Source organism: Sardina pilchardus, chromosome 13, assembly GCF_963854185.1.
Source record: "Sardina pilchardus chromosome 13, fSarPil1.1, whole genome shotgun sequence".
Taxonomy (NCBI): domain Eukaryota; kingdom Metazoa; phylum Chordata; class Actinopteri; order Clupeiformes; family Clupeidae; genus Sardina; species Sardina pilchardus.
In genome coordinates this window covers 697,007-722,897 of record NC_085006.1, presented here as the reverse complement: position 1 = coordinate 722,897, position 25,891 = coordinate 697,007, and the positions used below count along the sequence as shown (strand labels likewise).

The 25,891-nt window shown below is 40.3% G+C and overlaps 1 protein-coding gene and 1 long non-coding RNA gene across 2 annotated transcripts in view; one reads left to right on the top strand and one right to left on the bottom strand.

The window, feature by feature from the left end:
* ercc2 (excision repair cross-complementation group 2) overlaps positions 1 to 11,209 on the bottom strand; it is a 121,382-nt gene extending 110,173 nt beyond the window's left edge. The window contains exon 1 of the mRNA XM_062552363.1: positions 11,059 to 11,209. Within this exon, the coding sequence (XP_062408347.1) occupies positions 11,059 to 11,063 (5 nt within the window). The 5' untranslated portion in view covers positions 11,064 to 11,209. The remainder of the gene's footprint in view (positions 1 to 11,058) is intronic.
* Positions 11,210 to 13,480: 2,271 nt separating this feature from the next.
* On the top strand, positions 13,481 to 16,889 carry LOC134100179 (uncharacterized). Its single transcript, XR_009941224.1, has 6 exons — positions 13,481 to 13,563; positions 14,631 to 14,701; positions 14,917 to 14,956; positions 15,448 to 15,522; positions 15,735 to 15,774; positions 16,719 to 16,889. It is a non-coding gene; the product is annotated as an uncharacterized LOC134100179 (long non-coding RNA).
* The last annotated feature ends 9,002 nt before the right edge of the window (positions 16,890 to 25,891 follow it).

The following is a 25,891-nucleotide window of genomic DNA, read 5'->3' as shown; positions in this document are numbered from 1 at the left end:
AGGACAAAGATGACCCAAAGAGGATTATTTGCAAACTTTGCAGTAAATCATTTGCCTATCACTCGTCCACGACGAACATGCATTACCACCTCAATACTGTAAGTAGCGTTGCCTGCTAGCCTAGCTATGTTGCATTGCATCATCATGAACAGGAGGCGTGTGGCACGTAGGCCTACTTTAAATAAATATTCAGAATGTTCAAAGTTCGTCTGTCTTTTCTGATTATTTTTGTGACACATTCAGAATTTCAAAATCTGAAATCATTTGCCCGTGTAAAGGGGACAGGTTTAGGATTATGGTCCTGCTGTGCGCTTGTCTGCTGTGCGCTTGTCATAATGTCACTGACGTCGGGTTTTTTCACTCTCCGTCTGAGAGAAGAACTAAGCTGTCAATTGACCTTTCGCCAGGAGCGTTCTAATTACGCCCCCCTGTATTGTGGGAGAATTCTGCTGTCAAGTCCGACATTCTGTCCGACATCAGCTGATTTTTGTCGATAGTCTTACTAGCGGATAGCTAACTCTTAACGGCCTAGCAGCATATTTGTTTACATTGTCAGATAATGTATTTCTATTGAAATATAAAAAATCTAAAGTGTCAGAATAAATGTGTGTATCATGATTGAAGCAGAACCTTTCTGACAATGTATGTGGGCACAACATTAACGTTACATGCACAATCAGCGTTAGGGGAGAAGTTTATCCCAGCCAAAGAAAATCTGACGCTCGTCTAGTTAGCGGATTTGCACTAAAAGTGTCAACAAGGGTAGTAGCCTTCATACATACGTTGATATTAGCTTAAACTAACTGTAGGCGTCTGCTGACTATCCTGTCATAAGTATCGCAGGCGTCACGCATAGCCTAATGACCGTCAATGCATAACGATTTTGCTATATCAGCTATATCAGATATGTATGCTAGATCAGAATCAGAAAACATTTTATCAGTCAGTCACGAGGTTAGTGGTAAATGCGCATAGATAGGCTACTGGCAGCCGGGCATTAAAAATAATAATAATAAAAAAAAAAATAAAAAAAAAAGCTGGGCATTAAAAAAAAAAAAAAACATTTTTTTTTTTTTTGGGGGGGGGGGGGGGGGGGGGGCGATTAATCGATTACTCGGAGTAAATGACAGCCTCTGGTCGACCAACGAAATCCTTGGTCGTGGACAGCCCTAGTATTTTGTTTATTTTAGCAACAATAAAGGGAATAAATTCCTATCGATTACAATGGAATGCTTTTGCATACCTATGAATACATTAAATCTTTATAGCATTATTTGGTGATTCCGGGGAGTTATTTGCAGAATTTAGGTAGCATTGTTTGGCCCTAATTGTACGTTTCGAGCAGCTTGTTGCCCGGGTTGGCCACCCAGGTTGTGATCCTCAAACATCACAGATTTCTTTTTTGTATGACAACCTTTTTTTACAGCAGTCTGGTTAATCCCCTTTGGCCCCTGGGTTAGAATACATGTGTTTAATATCTTGCGTAATTTCTTGCGTGTGAATATTTCGTCCGAAAAATCGAACTTGGTGTGCAACTTGCAAGGCCTTAAGTGGCACATTTTAAAACGCTTAACGTGAAAAAGCTTAACGTAGCTTAATGTTCGAAAACAACGATCGATCATCCCCAAACTTGTCATGAACATCACTTGTCATACACACTACGACCTCACAAAATATCATAACCGAAACCCCAATATTATGGACGTAGACTGCGCTAAGCTTTTGTGTTTACATAGGCGTCTATGGGAAGGAAAACGCTTAACACTAGAAGCGTCAATCGCCGGTCATTTGCCCGCTGACGCGTATTACTAGAAGCGCCGTGTAGGTTTGACCTAGATATACCTAGAACAGCCGGGCTGCGGTCATTTGACCGCAGTGATTGCAAAAAAAAATAATCTTCTCACTCGATTAAATTCCAGGACACTACGCTCACGACTTTTCCTAAATACGCGTGTTTTGTCACCCAGAATTTTTACATGATCAAAAGCACACCGGTACAAGCTAGTTTAGAGCTATTTTGCGCTCACTTATGTGACAACACTATGTTGTCTCGCGTTCGGCCATGTTTGTCCAGGCTGCTATTCTCTTTTCTCACAGCAGATGTCGCAAGGGTTTCCTGTCAGTCGGGCATGAGAATAATATTTTACCATAAAACATAGGCTATAGTTTGTGCAATATGCATTATATATGTGATTTATTTTAATAACTATTTTTCATTTACATGGCATAGTCTATGGAGGCGATTTACAGTGGTAAAATGTGAGTTTGTTTTGAAAACGTTGCGACGTTCTATTAGGCAGGCCTACGTGTGTAAAAAAATTTTTCAGCTGAAATTCGTCGAAGCCTATTTATGTACGTAGGGCGCGTATGCCTACGTACATTCATAGTTGTATCTTATCTTCTATTTTTAGGCCATCTTTTAAAGCTCAGACTAATGTATTTGCATTTTCTTACATATTTGCTGGACAAACTGAGATCGCTTCAAATACCTATTTCCATGTGGATGAAGTAGAGTATATTAAGTGGCGCAACGTTAACTCGCTCGGCTGTTACGCAGGAGACCCGGGTTCGCAACTAGGTACGAGCGATATTTAGTAGCTTATATTGACTGAATTCTCTGACCGTTTTTCAACGTCGACGAACAATTATTTTTTGTTAATGGTTTTTAATAGCAAACTATCTGAAATAAACGGATGAATCACAAAGCTGTTAAGGCTACCATTAACGAAAAATAATTTCGCCAGCCAATAATTTTCTGAGCCAAATTGAGCCGCCATCTGACAAACTTTGACTAAGCCAGTTAGACTTTTTGCATCTAAAAATAATTATATCATAGAGACACGCGAAAAATAAACGAGCCTAGAAACTAAGCCTACATGAGATTTTCCCACTGGACACACCACATCAGCATTGTGCTCGTTGCTACGATACACAGGACTCAAAGTGAGTTGACGACAAAATGACATGGGGGAAAGAAGCAAACAACGTAGCCTAATCTTGATCTCGCCTTACATACTTTCCTAATTCCTACGTAGGGCTAGTCAGACTTTTGTTAAATCTTCAGGGCCCGGTTGCACAAACACCAAAACCAAAGATTGATGATATGAACCAAATATTCTGGAGCAGACGGATTTACAACATTGAACGCAATAGGCTATTAGGCTACTGCGACTTCCACCGTTTCCTTTCCAGAGATTGCTGCGCTGTTCACAACGCATGCATAGCAACATTGAAGTGAAACGTGCAGAACGTTGTCCAAAACAATACAATAACATTGTGTGTTGAGATCTAGTACAATATAGACATCTGTAGACATTAAGTGGCAACTAAAGCCATTATCAGTCATGAAAACTTTGGCGGCTGCAGCCTCATGTAGGTTTTGGCTGAGCCAGCTAGCCAGCCAACTACTTCATCAGCCAGCCTTTATTCTCAAAGCAAATGGCTTCGGGGTCTATACATAACACGTTATCCATTGCAAACATAGCCTATTTGAAACCGATCATTCCCCTCCCCCATACACTCGTCTAGGCTAGGCTACTACAGACATCACCGCAGCATTGAGGACAATTAACTGCCTCCCCACCCCCACCGCCTCTCTCTGTCCCCTGCGTAGGCTATGCTGTAGGCTGGCTACTTAGGCAACTCGTGGAAGAATGCGCAATCATGTTTCATCGCATATTCGTGTTTCAGAATGTTCGAATTCGCCAGCGTGCGTGTAGTTCTGTGAATAGAAAAAAATAGAATAGAATATAGCCTGTATTTATTGATGCCTTGCTTAAAAGAACTTCCGCCATGAACAGGTCGGGGATTGAACCAGCAACCCTTTGGATATGAGTCCAAAGCTCTAACCAGTGAGCTACAATTCTCCTCTACTGCTCTGTTAAAATGACGATATAGATGTTAGCTTAAATTGTAGAAACAATAGCCCTATAGCTTTTTTTCAGCAGACATCGCAAACATATCATACACATTCACAAAACGGAGAATATCTTTGTGCTCAGCATAGCTCTCTATCTCCCTCCCTCCGATGTAGCTAGACCCTATAAGATGCTTCTCCCTAAATGAATAAAAATTGTTTTAGAAAGTAGCCACGGTAGCCTGTAAAATGCGGCCTGAAATCCTAGCTACTGTGTAATTGAAACCAGACTGTTAGGCTCTTTGTTCTTTGTTCATTTTCGGCGGCGCAAACATATAGGCTACCTATTAAATGAATAGAAGTGAATTTGGGGAGTGAATTGGAAGTAGCCACCCATTCACTTTTAGAGCATTTTAGTTGAAAGTCAAGTTTGCTTAAGGTTTGTTCAAGGTTTTTACCTCAAACAACACAAATCAACACAAATAAATGAACAGATAACTCGAACATGCTGTATGTCATAATGAAACAACCACAGACTATCAACAACACGGTCTGACACGAATGATACATGGCTTAGTGCAAACTGAATTTATGACCAAACGATTTGATTCGTGCACGAAGCGCCATCTAGCGATCATTTTGTGTAAGTAACAGCCTCCCAGTCTAAGGACTCAGCGGTCTTTTGACCGCCTCGCCGCGCTTTAAGTAGTTCACACCAGCACGGCACTTCTAGTAGGTCGTCAAAGCGGTCAAATGACCAGGGCGCGGCGCTTCTAGGTATACGTGGGTCAGAACGGCGCGGCGCTTCTAGTGTTAATGTATCTTAATGTCAGATAACAGCGAGCAATCAGCATCAAACTTCTCTTGGACATCTCTAGCCCTACCATCTCCCACCTCTGGGAAAATCAAAGCCGAAATTCCATTTTTGTAGGCACAGTCGACATAAAACTTTTTTCTCTACATAGGCGCCCATTATAGAGAAAAGGCTTAACGTATATTACTGTCCGAAAACATATACCAATCGTCACCAAATTCAGTTCAGACAATGCTTTTTACCAACACTGACAGCTGTCAAAAACTCAAAACGGAAATCCCAATATTATGGACGCAGTGTACATTAAAGCCCATGCGCCAAGTTAAATTTATAATTATGATTAACACAAAATATATAGGGGAAATACATGTTTGACAAGTCGATGTATTGTTTTGAATGTTTGTCGATACCTAAAGGCAGAAAATAAGATGAAAAAGTTCGTTATTTTCAGCACTCACTGAAAACTCCCCCTACCCCCCAAACGAATCGGTTGACGTCATAAGAGTGACGCCTGCAGGTCCCTGAGAGAAATGGCGGGTTGCTCAGGCTTACAGCTGTTAGGCCTACCTGTCAGTCAAACAACTCCGCCATGACCCAACTAATTTTATCATTGAAAACTTCCTCATAAAAGTCAAATCATAAGCTTTCCAGTGGTATGATTGGTTAAGGGATTTGTGTGAATCGAGAGTTGAGGTCTTCTTCAGCTGAAGGAAAAGCAGCAAGAAGCACAATAGCGCATCACATTCACCTTCACGTCGTCTGAAGGAGAAAATGCGGGATCAACAGAGATTGGGTAAGTATTTTATGAGGTTATTAGTTGTTATCCATGTTATTACTTCATAATAATTTTTAAAACGTATTATTTTGAAGTTATTTTAATCTAAGTTATTTTTGCCGGTAGCACCGTGTGTGCTATGCCACATGTGTGTTCAGACTGGTGATGTTATCACTTCATGATATTTTAGCACACTGTAATCTTTAGTAGGCTAAATCAGAGACACTTATAGGCTAAATGCATGATTTTCAGTCATTCTTGTGGGGTTACTATATGTCAGCCAAGAACAAGACCGACACTTAAAATATTTTGTTTGAATGATGTTGCTTGTCATTTAGGCTTTACAGAAACTAGCTAATATGTCGCTTGCGTTGCGTTGTCTCCATAAAATGAACTCCCGTGCATCCTTTTTGTCGAGCAGCTAATCGGTATTTTATGGTCAAATAAACCTGTTATTCCGTCGAAATATGTAGCACAATTTCAATAGTAGGCTAATTGTTTGTAGGCTGCTGTAGCCATCTTGCTTGTGAGCTAACCTAACTAGCAGTTTAAGGCCCATTCATGCTCAACGTAAAATACGGATACGGATTCGTGTGGAGTGTTTCAAACGTTCTTTCCGTTGATTTCGTCCGTACTTTGACACGAAATTGAGGGGCTTATGATTACGGATGAAACGGATGAAATGTTGCAATACCGAACACTACCACAGGAATACCACGCGAAAAAATGGGGGCGCTATGCATTCACACATAGAATACGGACGGAGGTATGAAGACATCACCGGGTAGAACGTACATACAAAATACGGACGTAAATAGCCACACGTTGAGCATGAATGGGCCTTTATGGGTGTGTGTTTTGCTCGTGCAATCGGTTCACTTGGTAGCATCGGTGGCATCAGGGACCACAACAACGAAATTGCAACTCTCTCACTGTTAATCGAGGTGAGCAAACTAATCACTGAAGTTATGGTAAGATCCCTCATCTAATGTCATAACACGCCTGGCTGTTGAAATTGGCACGTACAGCTCGCTAATAGCAACAGAAGCAAGTACGTCTAGTGCACATTTGCATAGTTAGGATCATTATGCTGATTGTTTGCTCCTTCAGTCCCAATGGATTATGAAACGTATTTCCCAACATTGTTTACATATAGGTTGCAAACTTAGAAAACACGTGGGGAATCTAAACTCTCCTACCACCATGATTAACGTATTAGCTATCCAGCTATCAAGTGGTTTCAATCAGCGCAGCTGAAGTAGCTAAGATAATGAAAATATGCCGGGAGGAGAAAGAGAAACGCTGCGATAATGAAAATTTGTCAGAGGAGAAAGAGCAACGTTGTATATATGCTGCGACCAACTAGTGCAGAAGCAGAGATGTAGGCATGCAAACATGGTAAAAGTAGCCTTCTAAAGAAAAGGGGGTTTTTTTTCCCCCTTTAGAAAAAATATCAGATCAGCAAACCTGTTACTGCATTCAATCCAGAATGCTAATAAAGCAGGCACTGATAACACTTTTAGTGAAAAGTGTGATGGTGTTTAAGATTATGTGTAAGTGACATATAATGAAACTAAAGAACCTTTTTGCTTCTGTTATTTTAGATGGCACAACTGGTGGAAGCAGCCAACTGCAGGACATTGGCAACCATATGACCCCATGGACTATGATGATGGCATGAATATGGAAGATGGGTAGCCTCTGAATAAAGAGAAAGACAAGGATGTCCTAAATGTGCAGAGTAATCTCTCACCTATCCTTCTTTCTTGAATTTCCCCTTGGTGATCAAACTATTTTACAGACATAAACGTCATTTACACCCCATCATCTGCTAGGTTTAGATGGACAGATGGACACACGTAGGCCTACACATATCAGCTGTGCCGGAACATACATCACGTATCTGGTGTGAATGTGGCGTTATGTGTAACACAAGTGTAATATATTGTATAAAGTATGATTTCATAAATATTTGTATTTACAGTTACTGTCTTGGTTAATTCAGCCTTCTGATAATCTCCCCATTTCCACCAGCTCTAGGATGCATACCATTTTTTTTTATTTTTTAAATTGACCTTTATATTTATAGTAATGATCCATGACCTAGTCAAGTTTGGGTATGTCAGGTGAGTGCATTTGCATCAACCTTCCTTCATAGGTAAGCTTCCATCCTTGAGGAGCTTGAACCCCACATGTATTGTAAAATAAATGCTCTTGATTTTGCTCTTCATATTGCAATCTTCAGTCAATAAACACATTTTCTTTAAATATAATTCATGTTTTCTGTGTATTGTGTTTTTAACTTCTGTACACATTTTTGTTTCCTGACTGCCAGCCAGTATAGCTTATTTTCTGTTTGTTTAAGTCAGGACAAGTAGTCCCCTTAGTAGCCCCCTTGCTACTTTCACACAATATGACAGCTTGTGATCAGAATGATTTATTATTATTATTATTATTATTATTGCTATTATTGATCTTCACCAAAATGAGACCAATTAAAACATTTGTACATTCCACCTTCTTGAAACTGCTTGAAAATGTTTTCTGATGGCTGAAGCAAGAATGAGGGCCTCCGGATGTGCCTCCCCAGAATGCCATAGGCCCAACGTACCTGTCTGTATGCTGTGTAGTGGTATTGCCACGGATAGGGATGTAACAATTAAACTAGATATGGACAGCTGGATTATTTTTTATTATATGCTGTTGCAGAATTAATTTGATTTGTTCACTAGACTACTGCTCTGATGATAATGAAACTGATGAATACCAAAAAAATATTGTGAATGTGTAAGCATACTGATGACTGCTAGTCTGTAGGATCATTCCTGTCTGAAGTTTGGTAGGCAATCTTGAGAACAAAGGGGGTTCATACCATGCCTCAAAATCAGGGCATGTTTGTCTGGCAGAGGGTATGGTCAATAGGGCCCAGAACCCATACGCTTCTCTGCACAAGTTCTCTACAGCTGAGACCATGGGCTGGCAATGCCTACATAAAAATGATCAATCATAACGATAATGTAGGCTATGATAACTCCTTTTTCTCCCTCTCCCACAATCGGTCATCACTCATGTAGCACCATGATGTCAATTCCCATAGGTGCAGGAGGATTTCTTTTTATATGCCTATGTTTTTATTTTTAAAGGCCAGCTATTTCATGGATCCAGGATACTATGCATCCTGATAAAGTTCCCTTGGCCTTAGCTTAGGAATTAAAATAGCCCCACATCATCACATACTCTTCTTCACCATAGCTATGCATGGTGTTTTTTTCCAGTTAGCCTATTAATCTGTTTGATGGTCATTGAGCTCAATGCAAATCAATGCGCGTCCTGCGTTCTACAGAGGGTGCATTAAACGTTATTTGCACACCTATGACCTAGATCCAAGTTGTTGGCCGTAATTTGGCAAACTCATTGTGAAGTTTAAATGAACGTTGCATCCAGGCTGTAGACGTTCAGAACATAACATTGTCGCACATGACGGTGGTTGATTTTAGCTAGTTGGATGGCATATGTTTCAAAGCTAAAGGTTCATAGAAAAGAGATAGAACTTTAGAAATAAGTTGATATGTGGTGGAAAGTAGCCTAGTTCTACTAACAAGACAACATATTTTTAACGATTTAAACCAAAGATTGTCTAGTTACACCGTCTCTGTTTAAATGTTTACATCATAACAGGAAATGAACACAAATCAAATGGTAACAGTTGAATAAGTGGGATAATGGACTCCACGGCGTTCGGTCCAAGAAATAAATGCACTTAGAAGGGGCCGCTTTACCTCTACGTTCATATTTGTGAACCGAACGTGGTGTCGTCCCTGACAAAAATGACTCGAGCGGTAGCCAGGTGTCTTATCCAAACGTCAACTTGGCGCTGTGTTCAAGATTCTGAAGCAAGTGTTAAGACTTCGATTGGCCCAGAGAAGTGTCAATTACAAGAATTAGCCAATAATGTTTCGCAATTCTAGCCCGCATTGCATACAGATTAACAGCGTGGAAAAGGACGCAAAACAAAACAAAAAAAAACATTAGTCCTTTGTCGATATTTTGCATTGAAACGTAGGTCTTAAATTACCCAAACTCAATTTTAGACTTACAGTGCAAAATATCTCTATATTTTAGACTTTTTTAGGCCTAAAATTGAAAATGTGTAATTTTAGACTTTTTTAGACTTTTTAAGACCCTGCGGACACCCTGATAAGGAAGGTCAGGTGAATGTTATGAGGGAGGACGATTGGCTAAATTAGCTGTAGGCTACTTTCAAGGTGTTTTGAGAAGGCGCATTTTGCGACATTGGCTAGATGATAGGCTAGGCCTATTTCGCAAGTTATGCCTCAAAATTAATCTTCATGTTTGCTATTTTAAAGTGTCTGAACTTTTGAGTTGGCTTTATTAACAGTTGAGTGAGACTTTGAAAAAAGTAACTATCGTTCTTTGCCCAAGTTAGGCTACTTACCAAGACAACTGACTCCACCAGCACATGGTTTTCTTCACACCAGATATTCATATTCCTTAATGGGAATTATTAATATTTGTGTTTGGTCCCTCATCCCTCTCATGTCTGGGATGCTCAAAATTGTATGGCTGGGGGCCATTATAGAGTTTTGAGAGCGATTTTGGATCTCCTCAGACTCAAAACTCTCCATATTGCATAATACAAAATAGAACTTTCGTGGCAGGACTCACTCTTCTGACATCATAACTCAGCTGTGTTTTTAAAATGTGATTTTGACAGAAATGGCTATAAATGTTACTGTATTGCAATTATAGTAATACTTTTAATGGTAATTATATCTTCACTGGGTTATCTAACCATTATCCAATAAATAATAATAAAAGTTTTAAGTTAACACACGCACTTTATTAAGCCTTTTCCCCATTTGCGTCTATAGCTTAAGTTTAATGTCAGAAAACATCCATCACTCGTCACCAAATTCAGCTCAGACATTAGCCTACCTTTTACCAACACAGACAGCTGTCAAAAACTGAAAACCGAAGTCCTGATTCGAAGATGTCCACATTAAGCTATTCATCCATTAAGTCATAGGCATATAGGAAAAGGCTTAACATAGCAAATGTCTACTGTGCCTACAAAAATGGGATTTCGGCTTTGATTTTCACAGAGGTGGGAGATGGCTAGATATGTCCAAGAGAAGTTTGATGCTGATTGCTCGCTGTTATCTGACATTAGCTACGTTAAGCTTTTTCACGTTAAGCGTTTTTCACGTTAAGCGTTTTAGGATGTGCCCCGGGTTGTTGTCACTTTTAACTTGTTATAATTTGTGAATGACTACACATAATAGGCCTAATACTATGCGGCCAAAAAAAAAAACAGTTTAACATGCAGACGTTAGGCTACTGGTGCACTATAGGGACTTATGGTTTTAACTCTTTCCACCGCTTCCAACTACCATGATATTTTCCTTGTCTGCATTTTGGTTGCGCGCACACAAATGTAGGCTACATGTAGCCCATTCTTAGCTGAGCTAAAAACTTGAGAGCTTCAGTTAGCTAATGTTCGGACAGTGCTCCATCCCTAGCATAAACTAGATAAATCGCTACAATATAACAATTGCGCTAAAAGCAATCATTGTGAGGCCTTGTGACACTTACTTCATTTCTGTCCAACAACAAAAAAGTATCGATACACTCCAACAAATGATGTTTTAGGAAGTTCAAAGACTCGACTGCCATTCAATTATGTTTGTATTAGCGCCGACAGATCTTTCTTTTACTTGGGGATTTCTTGGCGGTTGGGAAACCAGCTATAATACACATTACTGCCACTGGCTGGACTGGAATGGAATTCTTCTTCTTCTTCTTCTTCTTCTTCTTCTTATTTATTTATTTGGCGGTTGACAACTACTTGGTGTATTACCGCCACCGCTGGACTGGAGTGTGGAACAGGAGTTGCAGTTTACCTAAAATTAAATTATTTTTAAAATCCCTGTATCCCTTAAAAAGGAAAACAAAAATTGAAAAATCTTTCCAGAATTTCTTTGTAGTATATTTCTTAAATTAAAAACACCTTTGTTAGCTTCTACCTGAGCAATAAATATTTGCCTCTCTGTATGGTACCACTCCATTAGCTCTGGCTAATGGAGTGGTACCCTCTGGCTTTAAACACGCTATTGTACAACCTCTCCTGAAAAAACCCTAGCCTTGATCCTATTGATTTGAAAAATTATAGGCCCATATCTAAATTGCCCTTTCTATCAAAGATCTTAGAAAAAGTTGTTCTGTCTCAGGTCTCTTCCTATTTAAATACTTCTAATATCCTCGACAAGTTTCCCAGATAGCAAACCCCTTTGGGCCGGACCCGCATAAAAGCCTCTAGATCCGGACGTAGCTTACACACGGTTTCTGGCTAAGGACCAGATCTGGGCCGGTTAGACTTTTCAGCTTTAACTGCAGTGCTGTTTTTCTTACGATCAGCAGATCTGGCCCAGATCCACTTACCACATCGGAACCAAAGCTTCCTCAAAGACAGTTCACTGATGTGGCCCACATCTGTAATACGGACCTAGACCACCTTCAAACTATTCAACGAGGCCAATCACAGCCAAATAGCTTACAAACAAAACTTATAACTGATCCTCGTTTATTTCCAGATAATCTGGTAAAAAATCACCCTAGATATGATTTCAAAATCATATCCAGCTAACATTTTTGGGGGGTGCAAGGAAAGTTTTTGTTGTTGTTATTGTTGTTGTTGTTGGTTTGTTTGGGCAGCAATTTTCCATGAAAAGGCCACCTGCTTGCTGATCGCACGCCTACCTGGACTATTGACAACTAGACAACTGCTTTACGAATAGAATACATCCTTAAAAATATATACAGCATATAAGGTCCATATAAGGCCACATCCGCCTGACAGTTTACCTCCGTTTTGGCTACGGGCACCGGACCCGATCCGCCTCGCCAGCGCGCCTTCATTCACCGGGTCCGCGACGGACCCTGTACGGATGCGAACACCGAACGCGCCCTAACGGTTTATTTCATCAGTTTTCTCGCTGATGGAGTGCTACCCAGGGGGCAAAACCCCCTATTTTAGGGAAATCAGACATGGGCTGCTGTAAAAGGTTGTCATACAAAAATAAAATCTAGGGTGTCCTAGGATCACAACCTGGGTGGCCAACCCAGTCAATAAGCTGCTGTTTGTGTTTTATCACCCTCTTTATGCCCCATTATAAGTCTATGGACGAATATATTATGGGGTGAATAGGGTAAAAATTTTAACAAATAGATATTCCCACAAAAATTCCTCAGATGATTACTCACTGTAAGATAATACTTTTTTGTATTGCAAGTTTTCTGAAATACTTTATACATTCATGTAGATGAACCATTATCTAATGAAATATGCAAAATGTGCATACATTTATAGCCTTGGACTTGGGGGGCTTAAAGTGCACCTCTATCAACCCAACAAACTTTTTGTGAAAGATCTGGCTATGCTGAATATAAAAATTAATGTCAACATGGGACAATTTTGGGTTACACTAACCTAAAGCTACATGGGTGTTCATTGAGAATCAATGCATTACAATACAATGCAAATACTATAGAGAGATGCATTGTCCAATGTTGTGGAAGAAGGTGAGACTCGTCATAGCACATATTAAATCATATCTACAGGGTGTAAGATCCTAGAAAATATATAGGTTAGGCTCAGCCTAGGCTGTTTCTTACTGTATTTACCCATAAGGTACAGGCCAAACATTGATAATTTGGCTATTGCGTACATTTAAGTGTATGATGCCTCATTTACATACTTGTACATGATATTTTTTAAAAAACTTGCAATACAAAAAAGTATTGCCTTAATGTAAATAATCATCTGAGGAATTTTTGTAGGGATATCTATTTGTTAAAATTTTTACCCTATTCACCCCATAATTTATTCATCCATAGACTTATAATGGGGCATAAAAAGGGCGATAACACACAAACAGCAGCTTATTGACCGGGTTGGCCACCCAGGTTGTGATCCTGGGACATCCTAGATTTTATTTTTGCATGACAACCTTTTACAGCAGCCCATGTCTGTAAAACCCCCTTTGCCCCCTGGGTATGCTGCCGAGTGTGAGACAAAACGGTGGCGTCTGAAGGCTCACTGTAAGTATGCTCCTATATGCTTTATTTATGCAATTACCTAGTCTATCCAGTGAAAACGTACTTCCATAACACAAGTTACCTACTTATCTAGCTTTGTTTGCTGATGTAATCCGAAAATGTGCTATAATGGCCGGCTGATGGTAGCTCACATTTACATACCAGCTAGCTGCTAACGTGTAAATTTAGCTCACTTAGTCCTGTCCAACTTTATTCACTTTTTAAAAAATGTATAATTAACTCAATACTGAATTTAAAATGAGCGCAACTTGATTTGACGGTAACCTTATGTGTTTGCCCGTGAACAACAAAAGTTGCCTTGCGTGAGCTAGCATTAGCAGGCTAGCTTGTTGACCAACGATAACTTAAAGTTGTTAGCTAGCTGCTACACAAACATAATAGTTTTTTGTTAGCAGCTAACGTTATGAAAGCTTAGATGTTGGAGTCTTTTCTCCCGAGAGAAAACTTAGGCTATTTCGTATGTGTTTAAACCTCATTTCATGCTGGGAGGGAGGCTGATTTCACATTGTTTACCTGTCCTGATTTGAAATGCTGATTTTAAATTATGAACGACGTTAGCGGCTGGTTCCAAAACGTAAACTAATTAGGCAGAAGCTATGCGCCCTGTCACCCTCATGCTCAGACATTGTTGACACTTTTTGAACTCGTAGAAGGCAGGAACAAAACAGCTTCGGGATTCATGCCCTTATATTTTGTACACGTTAGTGAGAAACCAACTAACTGGCCTACTATTCAATCTAAATAGTAGAGATTCCTCCCTAACTTTTATTAAGTAAGGGCACACATTCCGAAGCCATTTGTTTTATGCAGAAATACTGCCGTCTACAAGTTCATTTAATGATGTTGAAAGTTTCTTGGAGTAAGATTTGACTGAAAAGGGACATTATAGAAGAGGCAGTTAGTTGACTTGATGTATATCCTTGCTTTGCCTTGTCACAGACCAGACTGTTTTCAATGTTTAGAATGGGGTCTGATATTGGTATTGATAAATATTTGGCTATTTCTTTCTGATGATGAAAGTAATGCATATTTATGTATCTGTATTACAGGTCATTCACAAGTGGCTCCAGTCTGGTTTGGGGGTCTACCCTTGCTCATCCTGTCCCGCCACCCAAGTAAAGTAAGCTATACAGTTTTACATTTGATCTATTTGACTTTCGGTCCACACATAAATAACACAAATAACCATATGCCTTTGTAAGTGGTGTTACCAGTTCAGGATGAATTGAAGGCACATGTCAAAATACATGACTGCCTTTGTCTGCTGAAATAAAAACCCACCTTATACCTCAAAAGCTCTCTAATGAAATGTACATATTTTTTTTATTATTTCAGAAGAGAAATAACTACAGGCCTCTGTAACTGCTGTTTCCAGGTAAGGATCAAAGCTTCGGGATTCGTGCCCTTATATTTTGTACACGTTAGTGAGAAACCCGCTAACTGGCCTACTATTCAATCTAAAAAGTCTTGTTTCCAAGTGACTTTTTAGACTGAATAGTAGAGATTCCTCCCTAACTTTTATAAAGTGTAAGGGCACAAATCCCGAAGCCATTTGTTTTATGCAGAAATACTGCTGTCTACAAGTTCATTTAATGATGTTGAACGTTTCTTGGATTAAGATTTGACTGAAAAGGGGCAATATAGAAGAGGCAGTAGTTGACTTGATGTGTATCTTTGCTTTGCCTTGTCATAGACCAGACTGTTTTCAATGTTTAGAATATATGGGAAGGGAAGCTAAAATGAAAATATTCCCTGGATCCCAAAATAATGCTATTTTTTAATGGGGTGTTATATTGGTATTGATAAATATTTGGCTATTTCTTTCTGATGATGAAAGTAATGCATATTCATGTATCTGTGTTACAGGTCATTGTCACAAGTCACAAGTGGGTCTGGTTTGGGGGTCTACCCTAGCTCATCCTGTCCTGCCACCCACACAAAGTAAGCTATACAGTTTTACATTTGATCTATTTGACTTTTGGTCCACACATTAATAATACAAATAACCATATGATATGCCTTTGTAAGTGGTGTTATCAGTTCAGGATGAATTGAAGGTACATGTCAACATACATGAATCCCTTTGTCTGTTGTAATAAAAATCCACCTTATGCCTCAAAAGCTAATGGAATGCACATATTTTTTTATTTCAGAAGAGAAATAACTACAGGCCTCTGCAACTGCTGTCTCTAGGTAAGGATGAATTGAGATACATTCAACATAAAAAATATATATCGCCTATATGTATATATATTCTACTTGCTGAAATGTCTGATATTCATGACCGCACACTTCATGCAGATTATATTCACATTATAACTCCACCTCTTTAATTCAGCTGTCTGGTTGAAGCCTCAAAATATTGTAAACAAAGTAACATAGTTGGCTAGCTTGTCATAGTCTACTGGTTGGACTGTTCAGTTTCCCCATGTGTGTTTAAGTTTAAAAGTAGAGTAATACTTGTGTCCTTGAGAGAGGCGCTTTTGAGTCTTTTGAGTTGAAAACATTGGTATTGAGATGATTAGTCAACTTGAATGCAAGAGTTTTAATCAAGTGTGCGCCGCTTGCTAACCGGATTTTATAATATGCTAATTCAGATAGTCGTCTTCTATGCATCATTGTTTTCACGATTGTTAATGTTTTATTTGGATTGTCGAGGGGCGGGTGTCCATTGAGTGTGCACGAGAGAGAGAGAGAGAGAGAAATTGGGCCATTCAGACATGATATGCGGAATGTATACGGCCACCTGTTGTTCACGTCTTCTTTAGAATTTCTGTGAATTTCTGTCAAATGCGGCCGCGCTGTTAATGCCTGACCGCGGAAGAGTGTCGTTTTCACTAGCCTTTGAATGTTTCCGTGACTGGATTCACAGGACAGTTGTGGCGGCAACATTACGGCGAAATTACCAGGTCAGCTACAGGAAAGTAGATAGTATACGGATATATGAATTCAGACATCACAGCAACTACCGTACATACCGTGGACATTGTGGAAATACACGTCTGTCTGAAAACGGCTACAGTTTGGTAAAGTCTACAATGAAAACTCCTTCCACCCAAGCAGCGGCAGGTGCACCAGTGCGAGCCTGCCCATATAATTAGTAGCTCACTAATATAACGTATTATCTTTTTCCATAGGAGCGGTACGCAAGTGTCCATTGACAGCCCAGGCAACGGATACCGACATCACCAATGTGCTGGCGCATGACCGAGAAGGGGGGACGTCGCAAACGCCAGTGTGAAGGAGCAAGCTAGATTCATTGATGATCATCATGTTTTGAATAAAGTTTTTTTGGAAAAAAAAGTAAACATTTTCTTCGATTCTGATTATGGTTATTGGGGTATTGGACTATGTTAGTCGCTGGGTAATTTTCTTAGCCTTGTTTAAAGACACCAAGCGAGTTAGATTGTTAAATGTGTAGGCTACTTTATGCGGATGTAAGCCTATGATTGTTGCTTCTGACTGTACGGTAATTAAATATAAGGTAGCCCAAACACATCATAGACTAAACATCATGTAGCCTAACTATAAATGCCGAAAATAAGGCATAGCTGGCATCGATCCGGTACGCGGTTCCATGCCGTATCTATACGGGACTGGGCCAGCGCTGGTCCAGTTCCAGTTCAGAGCCGTGCAACGGAGCCTGACCACTTCGTGGCCGATGTGCGTTTGGACGCTGGGCCGTGTCCGTTAAACGGATCAGATGCGGATGGAACGGTAAGTGTGGGCCAGATCCACCCCAGTGTAGTTTTACTGTTTTGGTACGGGAATGGGCCAGCGCCGACCCATCTCCGGGGCAGAGCCATAAAACGAATCCTGCCCACTATCGGCCCGCTGTGCGTTTGGACGCTGGACCGTGTCCGTGAGACGGATCCGGGGCGGATCGCATGATAGGTGTTGGCCAGATCCACGCCAGAGTGGTTTTGCTATCTGGGTTCAATCTGGTTTTAGACCACTTCATAGTACAGAGTCTGCATTACTTAATAATAATAATAATACATTTTATTTGTATTGCACTTTATATTATGGACAATCTCAAAGTGCTACAAAATTATAATGCAAATGGATAACAGATAAAGACAGAAAAAAAATAATGCAATTTAAAATAGATTATATACATACATACACACACGCACACACACACACACACACACACTCACACATACGTGTATAAAATATACACACACACACACACAAACACACACATACAACACACACACACACACACATCAACAAAATACATTTAACAGAATACCCAGGGGGCAAAGGGGGTTTTACAGACATGGGCTGCTGTAAAAGGTTGTCATGCAAAAATAAAATCTAGGATGTCCCAGGATCACAACCTGGGTGGCCAACCCGGTCAATAAGCTGCTGTTTGTGTGTTATCGCCCTTTTTATGCCCCATTATAAGTCTATGGATGACTAAATTATGGGGTGAATAGGGTAAAAATTTTAACAAATAGATATCCCTACAAAAATTCCTCAGATGATTATTTACATTAAGGCAATACTTTTTTGTATTGCAAGTTTTTTAAAAAATATCATGTACAAGTATGTAAATGAGGCATCATACACTTAAATGTACGCAATAGCCAAATTATCAATGTTTGGCCTGTACCTAATGGGTAAATACAGTAAGAAACAGCCTAGGCTGAGCCTAACCTATATATTTTCTAGGATCTTACACCCTGTAGATATGATTTAATATGTGCTATGACGAGTCTCACCTTCTTCCACAACATTGGACAATGCATCTCTCTATAGTATTTGCATTGTATTGTAATGCATTGATTCTCAATGAACACCCATGTAGCTTTAGGTTAGTGTAGCCCAAAATTGTCCCATGTTGACATTAATTTTTATATTCAGCATAGCCAGATCTTTCACAAAAAGTTTGTTGGGTTGATAGAGGTGCACTTTAAGCCCCCCAAGTCCAAGGCTATAAATGTATGCACATTTTGCATATTTCATTAGATAATGGTTCATCTACATGAATGTATAAAGTATTTCAGAAAACTTGCAATACAAAAAAGTATTATCTTACAGTGAGTAATCATCTGAGGAATTTTTGTGGGAATATCTATTTGTTAAAATTTTTACCCTATTCACCCCATAATATATTCGTCCATAGACTTATAATGGGGCATAAAGAGGGTGATAAAACACAAACAGCAGCTTATTGACCGGGTTGGCCACCCAGGTTGTGATCCTGGGGCACCCTAGATTTTATTTTTGTATGACAACCTTTTACAGCAGCCCATGTCTGATTTCCCTAAAATAGGGGGTTTTGCCCCCTGGGTAGAAAGCTTTTTTAAAAAGACATGTTTTCAAAGTTTTTTTAAAAGTGTTCAATGTCTGTGGGGCCCTCAGGTCGTCAGGGAGGGCATTCCATAGCCTGGGAGCAGCAGCAGAGAAAGCTCTGTCACCCATCCTGTGGAGCTTGGTTCTGGGGATTTGGAGGGTGTTAATGATTGTTGACCGCAGGGGGCGTGACGAGGTCTGGGGGGTGAGGAGTTCCTGTAGGTAGAGGGGAGCATGTCCATATATGCACTGGTGGGTGAGGAGTGTGATCTTATACTCTATTCTGAAATTAACCGGGAGCCAGTGGAGACTTTTCAGAATGGGGGTGATATGTTCATGCTTGCGCACCCTCATCAGGATCCTGGCAGCACTGTTCTGGATGTATTGAAGTCTCTGGATGCTCTTGCCAGAGATCCCAATGAGGAGTGCATTACAATAGTCCAGCCTGGAGGAAACAAAGGCGTGGATGAGCTTCTCTGCATCGCCCAGGGTGAGAGTTGGACGGAGTTTGGCAATGTTCTTGAGGTGGTAAAATGAAGTCTTGCAGAGATGTTTGATGTGGGTGTCAAAAGTGAGCTGTGAGTCCATTTTAACACCCAAGTTGGTGACAGATGTTGACAGGGAGATGTTTTGTCCAGAGAAGGTGATATGTTTGATGGTGGAAGAGCGGAGCTGATGTGATGAGCCAACTAGAATTGCTTCTGTTTTAGAGCTGTTCAATTGAAGGAAGTTGAGCTTCATCCAAGCCTCTATCTCCTCCAGACATGTGGTCAGTGTGGATGTAGGCAGGGGAGCAGATGAAGTGGGGGTTGTCCTGAGGTAGAGCTGTGTGTCATCAGCATAACAGTGGAAAGTTATTCCGTGTCTGCTAATGATATTGCCTAGGGGGAGCATGTAGATGGTGAAGAGGGTGGGGCCCAGCACAGAACCCTGAGGGACACCACAGGTGACGTTGTGGGTATGTGATTTTGCCCTGCCCAGGGCGACGTGCTCGGTTCTGCCAGTCAGGTAAGAGTGGAACCAGTTGTAGGCATTGTCTGAGAGTCCAATGGTGTACTGCAGGCGATGGAGGAGGATGTTGTGGTCTACTGTATCAAAAGCAGCTGTTAGGTCCAGAAGGATGAGCAGAGATGGGGAACCAGTATCTGCTGTCATCAGGAGGTCGTTGGTGACCCTAACCAGGGCTGTTTCTGTGAAATGGCCAGGACGGAAACCAGACTGAAACTTTTCAAACAGGTTGTTGTGTTTGAGGTGATCAAAAAGTTGTGCTGCAACTGTTTTTTCCAGAACCTTTGACAGGAATGGAAGATTGGAGATGGGCCTGTAGTTGGAGAGAACTTCTGGATCCAGTGTGGGTTTTTTCAGCAAAGGTCTGATGACAGCCGTTTTTAATGCAGAAGGGATATGGCCAGCCATGAGAGAGTGGTTTATGATGCTGGTGATGAGTGGAGAGGCGGCAGAGATGTTAGCTTTCAGCAGGGCTGAAGGGAAAGGGTCCAGAGCACAGGTGGATGGCTTCATTTTTTTGATGATGTGCTCCACCTCCTCTTGTGTGGCATCAGAGAAAGAGCAGAGGGGCTGGACAATCTCAAACGGTGGGTCAGCAGTTGGGAGGGGCAGGACAGCATTGGCAGAGAGGTGGGAGCGGATGTTATTAACTTTTTGTTTGAAAAAAGTAATGTGCATGTTGCACCTCTCCTCAGTGGTCTCAGAGTGGGAGGATGAGGGTGGCTTGAGAAGGTGATTTACTTAAGGTCCATAATGATTTAATGCTCTCTGTTGACTCTGGTTCCTGTGCCCTTCTGGTCCTATTAGATCTTAGTGCTGCTTTTGACATTATTGACCACAATATCCTTTTAAAACGCCTGGATGTTGAAGTCGGTCTGCAAGGCACTGTATTAACTTGGTTCAGATCCTATCTAACTGATAGATCTTTTTCAGTGCATTTAGGTAATGCTTTGTCATCAACTGCTCCCATTAAGTGTGGTGTCCCCCAGGGTTCTATTTTAGGGCCTCTGTTATTTTCTTTATATGCTTCCCCTGGGGTCCATTTTTAACCGTCACAATATTCGTTACCACTGCTATGCGGATGATACCCAATTTTATATACCAGTGGCACCTGAAAATTCCTGTTCATTGAGCAACCTTTTTCTTTGTCTCAGTGACATTAAGAATTGGATGGCTAACAATTTTTTACAGCTTAATGAAAATAAAACAGAAGTGATCATTTTTGGACCATCAAACTCTGTCAACACTCTAAGCAAGGCTCTTGGCCCTCTGTCTGTTAACCACCACAGTGTTGTTAAAAACCTAGGTGTTTTCCTAGACTCTGCTTTGACTTTTAACAAGCAAGTCAACAGCGTGGTCAAAGGGAGTTTTTTTCCAGCTTCAATTAATAGCCAAACTTAAGTCCTGTCTTTCCTACAGTGATTTAGAAGTCCTTATACATGCCTTCATATCATCTAGACTTGATTACTGCAACTCATTGTATGTAGGTTTAACTAAGTCAACCCTGCACAGACTCCAGATTGTCCAAAATGCTGCAGCAAGATTGCTAACTGGATCTAAGAAACATGACCACATTACACCTGTGTTGGCTAAACTTCACTGGCTCCCTGTTGAACAAAGAATTAATTTTAAAATTCTGCTCTTTGTTTATAAAGCCTTACATGACTTAGCACCTCAATACATCTGTGATCTCTTAATTAGTGTGCTTGCTGCAAGCAAAAGCACACTATTGTTATCCGTGCGTTTCATATTATTTATCTTAAATCCAACTTTTGTCTCCCTATCTTGTCCTAGGGATTTGGAGCTAGAGACGCCGTTCCACCTCTCACGAGTGCGTCCTGATGCGAGGATGGTGGCTTGTATACAGCTTTTTGATACGCCTTGTCGTTCTCCCGTTATTCCAGTTTTTCCGGTCGATTTTTTCCCATAGGAATGAATGGAAAAGCGTTTTTTGAGCGCTGATGCCCACACATTTTTCCACCTGTAGCCCAAACCGTAAGACATAAAGTCATGAAATTTGGTACACTGATAGAAGAGACTACCCTGATTGACACCACCAGGTTTTATGCTCGCCACTCTCACGCCCTAGCGCCACCAACTGGTCAAAGTTGGAAAACACGTTAATGCCCGTAACTTTTGATCCGTATGGCCGATTTTTATAAAACGTATACCATTGGAATCCTCTGACTCAGCTGATTCCAACGCACCATGTGACGTTTTTTTCCGCCATGATGGATTTTCCACCATTTTGAATTTTGTCCAAAGTCAAAGTAAAGCAACTCTGGCCGCATAGTTCCTCCGATCGTCATGAAACTTGGCACGCGTGATCTACAGACCAAGACGGATCAACCGCCTTGATTTCGCCTTCATACGTCCAAGCGTTCGCCTGTGACAACCAATTAAATTCAGCGAGCGAAGCCGCCAAACAGGAAGTGTGCCTATTTTGGAAATACTGTGACGTATGAAAGCCATATTTGGTGGGATGACTTGAGACCCCATCCAAAGCACCCTCAATAAATTTGGTGTTATTCGATCTGTCGATGGCTCTATAATTAGCAAAAACGTGTGTGTTGGCGAATGTATACTATTAAGCAGAATAGCTCATCTTAAATTGCTTAGGTCATGCAGAAATGACATTTCAGAGTGATTTAAGATACAATGTTGATGTTTTTAAAAAAAAAAAATCAAATCAAGGCCATTCTTGTAAAACATATTGGTGTAATTTTCACAGCACTATGGAGTTATGCCATGTATTTACATACTTTCATTATGGAATGATAGTAGATTTTCCCTGTTCAATTTGTCATTGGATGATATGGATTGTTCGCAACGGTTCAATGTGGGTGTGTTTCTAGGAAGGTCCGCATCGGGGTGTCTCATCCTGAGACTGGTAGATCTTAGCAATGCCATGGCCCCGAGGGGCAAGTACGGACTTAATCGCTGTTAGACGTTGTGTGTGTTCATTTGATATATACTCGACAATCACACAATGTTTCATACTGACGGTGTGTTTTGGATGATTTGTATTGACCTGAGCATTCTGGGTAAACTTCACTCCCAAATTCGGCGAAATACCGGAAGTAGAGCGGTCGCCCTGTCTGAGGATTTTAACTTTCGTTTTCTGTTGTGATGATGAGCAGACGGCTGTGCACAAAACACATAGATAATTAAAGGAGTCCTAGAATTCAAAACCACATTCACCTTGTTCCTGTTTAGGCTGCGAGCAGTGTCCAAAGGACAACACCAAAGACTTTACCGCGTCCCCCGCCTGCTTTCGTATGCAAATTGGGAAATAGAAACAGCCGTGTTGAAATGCTCCAATCTGAACAGAGCTCAGATAACACGTAATAGGCGCCCATCCCCCTTTAGATACACCCCCTCTCATTTGCATACCTTCGATTAATAATTCTTGTTAAACTGCTCTTACGATGCTAGTATCTAGATATGTGGTCTATGGCAGAGACGTTGTAATGCTAGCGTTATTACAGCTAACTTTGGAGAGTTACTATACTAAGAAATGTACTGATAAAACTTACCAATCTAACACATTCATTCTGTTGGGGAATCTGCTGCACTTCATCTTCGTCAGAACCTTCTTCTGACTCGGTTTATACATGTACGGCTGTATTCCTTATTTAAATCCATTGTTGATAGCTTTATCAAAGACTTTGGCTTTATTTACCAGCAGTAAACGTAGTTTCACTTTGCTCTAGCTTCAGACCGGTGGATTGAGCCAATCAACTTTCAGGAGATATCAGCCAATAGACCAATCAGCGCGCATCTCATTTGAATATTCATGAACTTGCTGAGTGGGCGGGAAAAACAAACTGTTTCATTGCCAGGCTTATTTATGACCTTGTATTAGGCGATCTAGCAGTGCTCCTGGGGCGTTTTCAGCCCAAAAAATTTACATATGACATTATTTAGGCTCAAAGATCAATTTGTAATGGTCAAAAAATGCGTTCTATGACTCCTTTAATTTACCCTTAGACAATTCCTGCAGTTATCCTGAGTAATCCAGCCCTTGACATTCAGAGATGCGATCATTGACAAAAAGTAAGTTTGATGTATACATCGTTAATTCACACTGGTATGCAAGAGGTTTGCTAATACACTTAAACTTGCTCTTGACATGATTTCCATGAAGTAATATACTAGTGTTCTCTGAAATTATAATACTTCATGTGTTTAGCTTAAGAATCTACTGTTTAGCGTTTCTACTGTAAGGACGTAGAACTAGACTAGTCTTGCATCTCTGTAGGCCTACTCTTCTTTTGTTGAGGTGTTGTTGCCTAGTGACGCCCTCTCGTGCAGCCTCATGTTAGTTCATTAGGGACGTTAGATCTAGTAGTATTACACCACAGTGTTGGTGAAGTTCATGACGTTAGTTTTGAGTGAGTTTACTGCCAATTACCTTAAGTTGAAGTTGTGTGCGTGTATGACAACAAAAGTAAGTGACCGTAACCTTCGGTCATGTGTATTGGGAGTGGGATGTATCTTTCACGTTGATATGCAAGGACTTAGCATGCTAAGCGGAGCATTAGCATTAAGGGTTTGAAATGAAGGAAGCCTGTGTTACTTGTGTGAGAAGTTGTGCTCATAGAATGAGAGATAGTGATACAGTTTATTTAGTGACCATATTAATGACTGTTTATTTGGTTCTTTACAGACCACTATACATTATAAGTTTATTCATGCTGTTGTATGGTGGAAGAAAACTCAATAAAGAAACTAAGGAGAAACTACTGCTTCACAACCAGTGTTCTAACCAAAGATTCTAGCGCTGTATGATCTTTGGTTCTAACTGACGCCACCCAAGCAACACAATCAATCAATCCATACAGTCCTTTAGCCCCATAGACAGTAAAAGATAGCCCTCATTAACAATCTCCGACTGGAGGAAGTTTGCGAGTTAACGCTATTACACAGTACCGTTTACGCCGCTAGATGGCGTAATTGACCACATAATAACTGTAGTCACGAACAAAAAGGTTTCTTTTCTTTCTTGAAGGGGTTAGCGTTGCCGTTGCTGTATGTGTGTCCTGGCTTACAATTCAGTTTAATGAGCTTAGTATTCAATGCATATCTGTATGCTGCAGATATATAAATAGGCATCTACCTATATTTCTCTGTATGTATGGAATCCTGAATGTCTCTGCTGGAACAATACAAAGTTAAACCCCATCTCTTCTCTGTCCTATACTAACCGATATACCATCCAGTATAGTGCCACTACCCTACCCGAATCAGTGCAAACCTATAACCTCCCCAATAATAATAGTAATAATAATTAGGTAAAAATAATAGTTTTTGCTTTAGGGAGAAATCTCAGAATTCCCCTCCAGCTAAGGAAAGTGGGAGCTATGTTTTTAGACTCAGTAGGCAAGCTTATGTGTGGAGACTTAAACTGTGAAGTTTGGCCCACTTATTGTATAGCAGTTAACAATTCTAGGTTCAATTAATTACATCCAACACAAAGTGTTATAGAAAGTATTACTGTGTGTTTCATTTAACTATTGTTCATGGTAAACATTTAATTAATTTAGGCTATGGGTGGTATAGGTGAATTATTACCACACAGTTACTATTTAAAACTACGTAATCCTTAATTGAGATTTCATTGAAAGTGATAGGTTGAACTTTTAAAAAGGGGTTTTAAAAACTGTTTTTGTACTTTCATTTTATTATGTCATAGCCTACTGAACTGAATTCTAAGAGTTAAAAACATAGGATAAAATAAATGTTTTGTGATGCTTGCATTGCATAGTATTTCATTTAGGATAAGCTATATCAAAGCAGGTAGAAGTAACAGTAGTCACTTGACATTTCTGAGGATTTGCATATTTCCACCAGGGCAGTGGTAAAGACATTCTTCAGTGGAGGCACCACACAGTTAATCACGCTATCAACATCTTCTTACCTTTTCTTCTGTTATTACTATTCTTTAACTTTATGGTAGACAGTGAGTCCAGCAAATTGAGAACCTAGGATCCTGTTTATG